At 34.4% G+C, this 13,129-nt stretch overlaps 1 protein-coding gene and 1 pseudogene across 1 annotated transcript; one reads left to right on the top strand and one right to left on the bottom strand.

Annotated features, from left to right (window-relative positions):
- Positions 1-6,182: 6,182 nt before the first annotated feature.
- Positions 6,183-6,744, bottom strand: LOC120184903 (annotated as a pseudogene).
- A 2,634-nt stretch (positions 6,745-9,378) lies between these two features.
- LOC120184906 (probable histone H2A variant 3) lies at positions 9,379-12,870 on the top strand (the record flags this gene model as incomplete). The annotated part of the gene is made up of 4 exons (XM_039189262.1): positions 9,379-9,552; positions 10,009-10,180; positions 12,255-12,354; positions 12,842-12,870. Coding segments are annotated over exons 1-4 (409 nt in total), but the record flags the coding sequence as incomplete, so codon positions are not given.
- Positions 12,871-13,129: the final 259 nt, after the last annotated feature.

The following is a 13,129-nucleotide window of genomic DNA, read 5'->3' as shown; positions in this document are numbered from 1 at the left end:
GGTAACACTCTATTGGCACAGGAGCTTGTTAGAGGATATGGTAGGGGTTCTATCTCCCCTAGGTGTTCCATAAAAGCTGACATGCAGAAGGCTTTTGACTCTTTAAGCTGGAAGTTTCAGCTTGTTGTATTGAAAGGTTTAGGGCTGCCTGAAATGTTTAGGAAATGTATAGAAGCTTGTGTTATGGAGTCTAGATTCTCCATTGTGTTAAATGGTAGCCTGGTGGGGTTTTTTAGAGGGAGAAGAGGAGTCAGCAAGGGGATCCCCTCTCCCCTTACCTCTTTGTGATTGCTATGAATGTTTTTTCTAAAATGCTTGATGTTGCTGCTTTTGGAAAAGTTTTCCAGTTTCATCCTAAGTGCAAAAGACTGAACTTAACACATTTATACTTTGCAGATGACTTACTCATATTCTGCAAAGGTAATTTGGATTCTTAGGAGTGAATTGTGTTTTGGAAAAATTCTATGAGATATCAGGGCTGAGACTAAATGCTGCTAAGACTGAAATCTTTACTGCTGGTGTGAATGATAATCTGAAGGCTTTGGTCCATGAGTCTACTGTTTTCAAACTAGGTTGCCTCCTTGTGAGATACCTAGGGGGTGCCTCTTGTTCCTAGGAAATTGACAGAGAAAGACTGTGCTAGTCTAGTGGAGCAAATCAAAGCAAAGCTTGGTCTCTGGCCCAACAGATGGTTGAGTTATGCAAGCAGGATGCATTTGGTGAAGTCAGTCTTGTTTAGAACTGCTAATTACTGGTGTAGACAGCTTATTCTGCCTGCTGTTGTGATTAGGAGGGTGAACCAGCTTTGTGCAAGGTTTTTCTGGAAGGGGGTGACATTCCAGCAAAGGGATCTCGAGTGAGTTGGGAGAGCATTTGCACTCCTAAAGCTGAGGGGGTTTAGGCCTTAAGCAACTAGCATGCTGGAATAAAGCTTGTATTTTGTTACTAGTAAAAGAACTTCTCGTGGCAGAGGGTTCTCTTTGGGTTGCTTGGGTGAGGTTATATGTTTTTAAAGGAGTTGATTTCTGGTCTGTTGTAAGCAAATCTTCTTACAGCTGGAGTATACGGAAAATTCTGAAGTTAAGGGATGAAGTGCAGCCTATTTTTTGGGGGATCATGGACTGGGATAAGGTTAACACCCGTTGGATGTGGCAGGAGATCAGGGAGAGAAGAGATAAAGTTGAATGACACAAGGTGGTCTGGTTTCCTATGCACATTCTTAAGCACTCACTCATAGCCTGGATGGCTATACTTGACAGATTGCCATCTGCTGATAGGCTTGCTCGAATGGGAATTGGGGTGGATGATAGGTGCAGGCTATGTGGAGTTGAGGCTGAGACTCGCAACCACATCTTTTTTGAATGCCCCTTCTCAAAAGTTGTTTGGGAGGTGATCATCCGGTTGTGTAATGTTGACAGAATGGTGGGGAGTTGGGATGAGGAATTGAGCTGGGCAATCTCTCGGTTTAAAGGCAAGACGCTCTTTGTGTTTATATTTAGAATAGTTGGTTTGCATATGTTTACTGTATATGGGAGGAGAGAAATCATAGGCAATTTAGGGGGTATTAGTAGAGATGTTGATAATGTGGTTAATTGTATCAAAGAAATTGTTAGGTTGAAGTCTACTCGTTTAGTCATAAAGAGCAGTGTTAGCAATAGGATTCTTTGCTTAGCTTGGGGGATTAACACCCCCTAGGAGGTTGTTGCTGGTTTTTTGAGGCTTGTATTGGTTGTAGCTGGTTGTTTAGGTTTGTATTGGTTGTAGCAGTGAGTTTCCTCTGCTTGGATAATAATATGCAAACTTTTCCAAAAAAATATCAAAATTACACCTATCTTTAATGATTAATTAAAATAATATTATTTTTATAAAATCTTAAAAGGATGTGGTTGACCAAATTTATTTTATACCCAAAACCCTTAAATCTTAACAGATGTGAACATACATGACAAGTACTAAAATTAAAAAAAAAAGTAAACCAAAATAAATATTAGTATAAGTCTGAAAATAAGTCGAACAATAACAACACGTGTATATAAAATTTATCTTTAATGATTGATATATCTTTTTAATATACATTTAATAGATGATTGAAGATAAAATTCATATTACGAACATTCAGAAACGAAACTATGATCATACACCTGTCTTCAACACGTGTTAGGCATGCTTATTATTTTCAAACAATTTTTTTTTAAAATTTTTCTCTTGTTTTTTTTTGGATTTAATACGTCATTCTTGTTCTTTTCAATAACTCGTAGGTTAAAAATAAATGATATTAAATTACAACCGAGGCCTTTTTAAAAACATATTTATCTTCATATTCGAAGATGAACTTGTGTTAGTATAAGCATACAAATTATATCAACTTAGATCAGTTGTCTGGTTTGGGATGCTTAATGTAGTGCTCAAGGTTTCCATGCATGGGGTTCATCTTTAAATTGAAAAATGTGGTCACGCGACGAAGTGTGGAAATTGAAGGTGGAAGATGGATTGTAGATTCTTTCTTTGCTTCAAAGAGAGTTGATCACATTAAATCTACCTCTCCTTGCTGCGTGCTGTCACTGACTACTCTAATTTCGACGCAAGGATATTAAAGAACTCTTTTTTTTTCCTTTCTATCTATTCCATTTTCTGAGCTTTCTTTTTGTTTTTGTTTTTCATTTACTGCAGCTTTGATCTTTGTACATTTTGGTCTTAGTCATTGTTTTTTTTATTAATTAATTGGGTTGGTTTTTATGTATATATTAAAATATAATTATATTATGGGTTAACTACATGGTTAGTCACTTATCTTTTAGTTTTATATACTTTTTGTCACTGATTTCAAAATTTATATGATATGACCACTTAAGTTTTTATTTAAACAAGATTTGGTCAATTACATTTTCGAAAATTAAACATTTAGTCATTGCAAGTTTAACGGTTGTTAACCATTAGCGGAATGATGACCTGGTATGATAATTAAGTAAAATAAAAAACACGTCATTTCTACGCGGATTAAAAAAATGAAGTCAATGTTTGACCCATTTTTGACTCTCTTAAACTAATTAAAGTGAATGACACAGTAATACCACGTTTATTCTATAAAAAAATGTGAAATTTGGAAGAAGAAAAAAAACCTTTTGAGTGTTTCATTTTGAGTTCATTTTCTCGGGGATTCATTTAAGTTCTTTTAGGGTTTTTCATGGATTTATTTTCTCCGAGAAAAATCGAAAGTTATCAAGTGATAAGGGAAAGTTATTTGGGTTCAAATGTTCTCAACTTTAGGGTCTCTTGTGGGTGCTTTGTGTTCTTGATGCGAAATAGGGTTTATTTTATAGGTTTGATGAAATGATTGAAAAGTGACTTCGTAAAAAGGGGATAATGCAATGGAATATGATAAATATTTCCTTTTTTTTGTACTTTTTGAACTGGTTGTTTGTATTATATTTTTTAATTGCTTTCTTCGATAATATGGGTTAAGGGTTGTTTTGTTTTCTTCGATATGGGTTATGCTTTTGTTTTCTTCAATAATTTTTAGGATTTTTGCATTAGGTTATTGCTTTGTGCTTTTTTCTTACATGTGATTTGTACTGTTTTGTAGTGCTTTGTGAATGTCTTTTTTTTTCTTTTTATTTTTTTCGAGAATATGGATTGTTTATTGAACTGTTTGCTTGCTCATACGAGGTTGCTGAGTAATATGTGGTCCAGACTGTTTTTTTTTTTTGCTTATTTAATAAAGTTGTTGTAAGGTATATTCTGATTGGCTTTCTTCTTACATATGGTCCATATTTTATTTGTTTTGTGTGTATGGTATATTGAATCTAAAGTATCACTGTAGTTTGTATACCATGTTGAAATTTTGTTTGTTTGTATGCTCTGGTATATTTTAAAACTAATGTATAAAGTAGTAAGTAGGGTTATAAGATTTTGCATCCAATTAACACAATAACATAATCTTTGCAGATCATGATTCAGACTATTTTAGTTGTATAATTCATTACAGTTGGAATTTTCATTTTTCACATGTAGTAGAATCCTGAGCCAGAATCAGATGTTGAGAAATCTGATGAGCTTCGTACTGATCATGAGTCTGACTCATATGGTCATAGGTTCTATGAGTTTAATATGGAAACTAACATAGTCAACCCTAAATTTAGTAAGGGCTTAATCTTTCCTAATAGGATTGTCATCAAGGAAGCTATTAGAAAATACGGAAGGGTCAATGGGGTGTCATGTTTTATAATATTTTGATATAATAAATTAAGGCAAAATGTTTTTGGACTTAATTGAATATGTTCAAAGTTTTCAAAAATAATTCAAAGTCCATTAAACTATAATTTGAGCACAAAACAGTTTTCTGAGTACGTAGTACCGATATTGTTCTTACAGTATCGATACTATATGAACAATACTTGTTTATGCGGTACTAATACTGGAGGCGAGAGAAGTATCGATACTCTCTAGGTAGTATCAATACTACCAGTTGTTTTCCAAATTGCTCAAATTTCATAATGCCAAATAGGTACCGATACTCAAAAGGTACCGATACTACTTTACACAATAATATCGATACCATGAAGCATAGTATCAATATTGGTCAAGTCCAACAGTCTTCAACGGCTAATTTATTTAAATATTATAAAGGTAATACCGATACTCATATGTTTCTTCCTTGCAAAGCAATGCAATTTTGTAGTTGTTTTTAAGTGTCATGTTACAACCTATTTCGTATACTTTAGGGCGCAAACTTTATAATAACCCCATTTACAGAACCATTGCCTTTACATTCCAGTTTAGTATTGTGGGCAATTGTTCCTACTTATTTATATGATTATCAGGCATTTTCTGCAACACCTTAGTCCTCCAAGAAAAAGAAAAGGTTCGGTAGTGTTACGCTTTCTTCTCATACGTCATGAAATTTTGTTTCAAGGGAATGTTCATTTTCCGTTGCACTCGAACGACAAACCGGCAGAGTCAAATGCATTTACATATGAATATGTGAGGTCTGTGTATCACGGAGACATCCATTGAGAATTGTAATAATATTGGTTAGTTTATCCAAGAAAGATAAACGACTCTCACGGTTGTCTAGCGTATGTCGTTTGAACTTTTTATGGAGCTATGTTCCCGACATCAGTCGCCGCGTCATTTTGCATATTGCTAGTTGTTTGCTGCACATTTTGCTCATGTACAGCCTCTTCACTATGCCTTCTGTTGAAATTGCACACTCACATGTACCTTGATATGGGAAGTTTAGATATCGTCTTTTCGTTATACTCCGAGTTCTCTGCCTTCTGCTCTTTTCTGCTTTATATTCCTTAATACGTTTTCAGGTCGGGTCTTTACGATGCTGAGAGCAAGTGAATTTGCCGAGAGTCCGGCTTGAGGAACTTATTTTTATCCCTTCAATAATTATTCTTCTTTTATGGCTTAGAACGAGTTGGATATTGTATTCTTCTCATTCCCTTTACTGAGGAATGATACGTGTATCTTGCATTGGTTCATGCCAACGTGAAGCTCTTTCGGTAAAAGCGTAGGTCAAAAGTGTCGTGATGAAACGCAGAAGCTTCCGAATGGCGAGAAGCAGACGCGAAAGAGCAAAACTAAGAAAACTATTCACCCTTTCTTCATTATGAAAAGGATAAATTACGTATTTAATATTTAAACTATAAGTTTTGGTCTGTTTTAGTACTAAAGTTTTTTTAAAATTTTATTTAATTTTGGTATCTCATCGTCAAAAGATTAACGTATTTAGTACTTAAACTATCAGTTATTTTCTGTTTTAATACCTAAAACTTAATTTTTTTTCAAAACTTAGCTTTAAATTTTGAACGGAGTATTAAAATGAAATTAAACCTAACTTTATGTATAATTTAAAAAAATAAAACTTTAGATACTAAAATAGAATAAAACTAATAGATTAGGTATTATATATATAATTTATCCTTATAAAAATTGCATACAAAACACTGAATATTTACCGATGAAAAAGAATCATTTTTTTTTGTATGAACACTTCAAGACCAAAAAAAAGCGTTGACCATCACAGATTTCCAGATAAATCATAAATAACATGCATCTTTAATCTCCCCTTCCATATCAAACCCTGCATGGAGATTGCAGAAGCAAAAACAAAAGAGCATTCAGTAGGGGGATCTGGGAAATATAAAGAAACGAAGTAAATTATTTATCAGTGAAGAAGATGAACTCACTGTTGGAATTCAATGTTGATGGAGACGACGGCCTTGCTGGTGATTCCACCGAAAGCCGTCTCGGAAAGCACAATGGTGGTGGATCGAGCTAAGATTGAGAGAGCGCCGTCAGAGCATAATCGATAATCTTGACCTGGATCGTCTCGTCGGGAACACAAGTCCAAGGCTGCGAAGCACTTATGCATCGAACCCGGTATTGTCTCCCGCACGATGCCCCATTGTCCCATATCCAGTCTTCGGCCGCCGTGAACAGATTGCTCGACGGGAACTCCGTTTGATCTTCGCCGAAACACGCCGTCGCTGCAACCGCGATACGTAAACGAACAACAACCCATCAATCAGCAAACGAAATAAAGAAAAAAGAGAACACTGAGTTCAGGGTTCGGTACAGACGTAAATACGGAGGGCTGTAGTGTGCGGCAGTTCCGACATCGCCATGGGAGAGCTGGAAAAACTGGGAAACGAAGAGAAAACACGATAGAAAACGAAGGAGTGGCAGTTTCTCAATCTGCATATTTGAAAACTTAAAGAGAGGGTAATGGAAAGAGAAAAGAATCAGATTGGCTTCAACTTAGAGATCATAAATTTAATAAAAATTTGTTTGGGAATTTGGAATCTGTTCTGGTGAACTGAGATGATGATAATAATATAATAATAAATGGCAAATGGTTATCGGTTATCGGTTGCTGTTGGCTGATGGGCGTGAATGGTCAATCAGTGCCAACTCGTGACGCGGAATTGTACTACTATTGTATTTAGGTATTTGCACTTTAGTACTTAAATTTGTGTTTAATATTCAATTCGGTGTCTAAGTTTACTTTTCCAGCGTAGATATTTAAATTTAAATTAAGTGTCTAAACTTGATATTAAAAGACGTAAGCATTCATTTGAATTAAGAAATACGATTTCAATGATTAATTATATCATAATAGAGATCAATATGTGTCAGATATATAGTTGATTTAGTTCGATTCGAGTATTTCATTCCTTCATTTTTCACTCAAGTTTATTAAAATTTTCAATTTAATTTTTAGAAATCTACATCCGACCTTGACGCCAGACAGAATAGTGATTATCCTGCAAGCGCTCCAACAGATGATTCACAAGAGAAAATTCGCCCAAAAAAAATCCAGAGAAAAAGTCTCTAGGGTTTAATAAAATATTATCAAATCAAACAATGCCAAAATCAGTCCACAAGCCGAACCGTTATAGCAAAAAATCGTCTTTATTCGAATTTTGCCAAAAATAGCAAAATCTCGAAAATCACTCTAAATTCAAATTCGAAATAAAATAAGCAATCTCCAAAAAATTCGGCCTAAATCAGATTTAAATTGACTTCCTAATTGACAATCGAAATATTACCATAAATAGTAAAAAATATCTAATTCTAGTTATTCGGATGGGAAAACGGCAGAATTTGAGGTTGAAAAAAAGGCCACATGAAGCATAGCTCATGTGGAGAGCGTGCGCGTTGAAAAGAGCTTTCCAGATTGGGGTCTTATGCGCGATTCTGACACCTGTAGCCAAAGTTATGGCCAAAAGACTGAAACATACTCAAAACGACCCCAATGAGGAACATGTCACAATCAATTCTCGCCTTTGCGCTGATCTTCCAATTCATGGTATCTCAGCGCCATCAAGGTACAATCTGACAGCTCAGCATCATCTGTCTCGGATCCCCCTGCATCAGACCTGATACATATATATATATATAATTTTATTATGTAGCTTAAAAAAATAAAAAGAGAGATATTATTATAGTTATCATTAAATATATAAGGGATAATTATATTATAGCTTAAGGGTTATTTTTGCCCCTATGTAGACTCAGTTTATCATTTTAACTTATGCCGTATTTTTGCATCAATTTAACTTTTAAAGTTGTTTAATTGCATCATTTTATATCCTACCCTAACTTAAAATCTTAAATTATAAACTCTGAATTAGGATATATGGTTTAGGGTTTATGATCGAGATATTATGAGATTATGATTTAGGGTTTTAAGTTAGGGATAAAGTATAGAATGATGCAATTGAACAACTTCGAGGGTTAAATTGATGTGAAAATACGATAAGGACGAAAGTGATAAATTGAATTTACTGCAGGAGCAAAAGTTACCCTTTACCTTATATTATTTTTCTAAATCAAGTCAAATATTTTTCACCATAAATTCAAACTCAAACTAATTTTTATAATAAAACGACCTTCTAAATTAGAGTAAACTCATTGAATTTGTGTCTCATTCTCATTCCTAGACCACAAAAATTAGTAAATTAAATCTTAAAGTTAAGTTTAGATTAAACCATGAAAAGAAATTCGGACCCCAAAATGCTTATTTACCGTTGTATGTGTTTTTTAACCTTTCTACGCTTTCAAGATACTTAGGTGGTGTTTGTTTTCACTGTTAAAGGTCTTCAAAGCTCTTATGTTTGCGCCGCGCAGACCACGCGCAAACATTGGGCTTCGCATACCGTTTGTTTTTTAGAGGACAAAAGCTCTTCTAACGTCTGCACGTCATCTTCTTAGCGTAGACGTGACATTATGCCTTCAAAACTCTTCTAACCTCTCCAAAGAATATTAAAAAATATGAATTGATTTATTTAAAAAAAATATTATTGTAGTTGTATGGATTATTTAAATTTCAGTATTGTAAAACTAAAATTATTTAAATTTCAGTATTGCAAAACTCTTTTAAGTTTAAAAAATCAATTTATTTATATTTCAGTTTATTTTAGCAGTCTGCAGACGTTAAAAAACAAACAGTCTTCTTCTTATAGACTGCAGACTTTTGATCTACCTCTTCTACTGCAGATGACTACATACATTTTACCTCTTTAAAAACAAACATCATATTAGTTATCTTCTTGGTAGTTGCCTTGTCATGATACTTGGATAATTTATTGCACTTTACAAGGTGGTATTGACCATTGATTTTACTAATTTTATAGAAGATCTGATCTCTTTTTACCTGAAATGGTAATATATATATATATATAAATAAAAAAAATAGATTTCATAAAGTTCAGCCCCAAAACTTTACTTAATGCCCATAAAAATAAAGGTAAATTACACCAATCATTACTAAATTTTATTCTTTTTCATATTTTAGTCATTATATTTTAAATTCATTTAATTTCCTCACTAAACTTAATATATTTAAAGTTCAGTCTCCCGGCGAACAAATTCTATCTGTCTTCTTCCTCCATCTAGCCCTAATTATATTGGGTTACTCTGTTTTTGGCAGGAAAGATGTCTGGTAAAGGCGCCAAAGGTTTGACCACCGGCAAAACCCTCGCTTCCAACAAGGACAAACACAAGAAAAAACCCATCTCTCGTTCTTCTCGAGCTGGTCTCCAGGTCTCTCTTTGCACAGTTTGTTTTCCTTTTTCCATAACATTATTCTTTTCTTGATTTGAGTTTTTTACCTTTTAGTTTATGGATACAATTTTAGCTCCTAGAGCTTGTGTTGAAGGGGGTGGAGCTGGTTAATGCTGGGATTCGAGTTGATTAATACTCCTAATTAATGTGTATTTTGCACGTTTTGGCAAGAACAATTTACGGTTGTTTAAATGTAACAGGCTATATAGTGGCAGGTCTATCTGTTGTGATTTCATTGCTCGGACTGCTAGGTCCTATAAATCTCCTTTTAAGTTTTAAGCCAGTTCCATGAGTGATGCTTTTCGTGTTCTGATTGATTAGTATCAGCTGTGTTAGTTGTTGTTTGTAAATCATTAGATGTAACTAGAGGTTGGAGTTTCATATGATATATGTTTTCCATTTGTTGAAATTTTTGTATAATGTATAAACCTGCAGTTCCCGGTGGGTCGTATCCATCGTCTACTAAAGCAAAGGACCACGGCACATGGGAGAGTAGGAGCCACGGCTGCGGTTTATTCTGCTGCTATCCTGGAATATTTGACTGCAGAGGTGTTGGAGTTGGCCGGAAACGCGAGCAAGGATCTTAAGGTGAAACGTATTACCCCCTGTCATAACCATTTTTAGATAAAACGATTAAATATTATTTTTAAAATGATTATGACTTTCATTTTGAAAAATTGAGTATTTTGGATTAATTCGGATTAAATTGAATAGAGTCGCCATCGACCTTTGGGTTAGGTAGGTCGAAACCTAAAAACGTCTTTCAAAATAATTTTAAGAAAAATCATTTTTAAGACTAAATTCGGTCCGCATTACCAAAGATTCATTTAAATGGATTCGAGAGTCGGTTACGTGTGGGGAAGGGTAAGCACCCCCACAGCGCCCAAAAAATGGTACTGTGTCGCTTACACATTGTCGTAAATGATGGAAATGATAAATCGAATATAAAATTAACCTATGATCCATTTATTGAGATTTATTTAATTTGCCTCGAATTATTTAAAGAAAATCCTTTAACTCAATCAGAAATCTTGAAATTTGCAATCCTCCGTCGAGAAAGCTATTTCAACTATTTCTCATTCGTAAAAGAATATTCTACCATTGATTATGTTAAAAATACAAATAGAATATAACTAAAGACAATGTTTACATACGAATAAATTGATTAACTAAAAACGTGAATTGAATACAAATTAAAAATTTTGGAATTTACATTCACATAAAATAAAGTAAATTGTCATTTAAAATAACACACATTGCATCGTTTGAACAAATTAATTAGCAAAATATACTCAACTTATTTTAAGTTTCTATGTCGTTAAAATGCCGTACCGGATTACACCACTTCGACCAAGTGGTACTTTCCACGCTCATTCTACGCATACATGTTCTTAAAGTATTTGGACAATATTTAAATAAAGAAAAATGGAAATAAATAGAAATAGAAATATGTGAAATAAATATTTACAACAAATAAAATTAAACATATTTAATTACATATGGTACAAATAGATACATAACATGAAAAATGTACATACATAGGGGATTAAAATAAAAGAAAATTAATATTACAAACTAAACTATAATGACAAAAAAAGTACTTTGAATTACAAAAAAACCAAAATAACAACATATAAACTCAAAGGACCAAAATAGTACAACATGAATTTCAAAGGACTAAAATGAAATAAATAGAAATATGAAGGGATTAATCGGTAAATAAAAACAGAGCCAAAATCAAAATATTAAACATTTACAAGCACTAGAAATGAAAATAAACCATAAACAACATCTAGGACTAAACTGCAATAACCAAAACATGAAGGCCGAATCATAATTAAACCAAAGTAAGATAATGACTAAAATAATAGATTTATAACTATCATAGCCAAATTTGAATATCAGAGAAAGTACACAACACCTAAGATCAGTGACTAAAATAATATTTATAAATGTCAGAGATAAATTCGAAACTCAGCCAAAACATAACAATAAACTCAGGGGCTAAATGAAACTATTACAAACATTGGGACCAAAGTCAAATATCCACAAAAATGACATAACATGCATTAGTAGGACTAAATATAAACAGGGAAACATAGATGCTCAAACAAAAGAAAATAAAATAGACATTAAACCAAACATCAAACGATGACTAAAATAGAATATATACGAATATGATGACCAAAACTCAAATAACAGTAAAGATAAAAAATGCATGGGATCAGTGATTAAATTAAAATATTTGAAAATATGAAATCCAGAATCAAATATAGACAATATGATATAAAACATGAACATGGACTAAATATAACATTTGCAAATTTCAGGACCAAATCCGAATAACAAAGGAAAATGCACAATAAACTGAAACAGTGACTAAAACGAAATAAATATAAATATCACAACCAAATTATAATGTCAGCAAACATAATATACAAATTGATGACTGAAATGCAATCATTAAAAATTAAAAGGCTCGAAATAAAACAATAATAATTTCATTAAATGACTTAAATAAAGCATTACAAAGGAGAAGGGACCTAAACTGTAGTTACCCCATGCTTGCAAAACACGGGTGCCCAGACCCCTTGAAACGGCGCCGTTTCGGTTTGGAAATATAAGCCCAAAACCGGCTTATTTCCCTCCCCATTCTCATTTATCTCATCTCCACAAAATAGGGAGAGGGAGAGATGCAGAGAACTCTCTCGCCCTTCCTCCTCAGGGGAGGAGCAACCGCCCTACACCGGTGGCGGCCACGGCGGCTCACGCGGAGCCATGGTGGCCGGATATAAAAAAAGTCCCAAAAGACTCCCTCACTCAACCCCAATCTGAAAAACAACCCCACCTAGCCTAAAACCAAACCTAAACCTTTAGATTTAGGATAGATTACCTTCGAATCACCGAGACTCTGACGACCTCTCGGATTCCATGGTGACTTTGGGGCTCCCCGGCTTCGAACCTAGGTAAATCTCTCCACACCCTTACTTTTCGGTTTTGGTTTTTTTTCTTTTTTCTTTTCTGGAAACCGAATCCCTCCTCCCTTTTTTGACTCTGATAGCTTGCTTGATTTATGGTTGATTTTTGCTTCGTTTGGTGAGATCATGACGTCTAGGAATAGGGGAAATCATGGGTTGTTGATTTAGGGTGATAGAATCCCGGATTTTCGGGATTATAGGGATTTTTTTATTTAGGGTTTGGGTATATATTTTACTGATTTGGGTTGATTTGGGACTGATGGGGTTGCTGTGGTTTACTGTAAACGCAGGCAGCCGGCGTCAGAGGCTGTCGGCGAGGGTAAGTTCGGCTTGAGCGCGGCGGCGAAGGGACGCTCGGCTGAGAAGCTGGAACGTCAAGCGCGGCGACTGATGATGATATTTAGGGTTTCAAACCCTAAGCTCTGCGTGATCTGGACCGTTGGATGGGTCCAGATCCAATGGCCAGAAATGAGGCGGCTGGGGAGATAGGGTGAAACCCTAGCAATGTTGGGTCCTGTTTTGGGCCGGTTGTAATGGGCTTTGGCCTGCCAAAATATGTAAAAATTAAATAAAATAAT

Source organism: Hibiscus syriacus, unplaced genomic scaffold, assembly GCF_006381635.1.
Source record: "Hibiscus syriacus cultivar Baekdansim isolate YM2019G1 unplaced genomic scaffold, ASM638163v2 tig00112977_pilon, whole genome shotgun sequence".
Taxonomy (NCBI): Eukaryota; Viridiplantae; Streptophyta; class Magnoliopsida; order Malvales; family Malvaceae; genus Hibiscus; species Hibiscus syriacus.
This window is presented reverse-complemented; position numbering and strand designations above follow the sequence as displayed.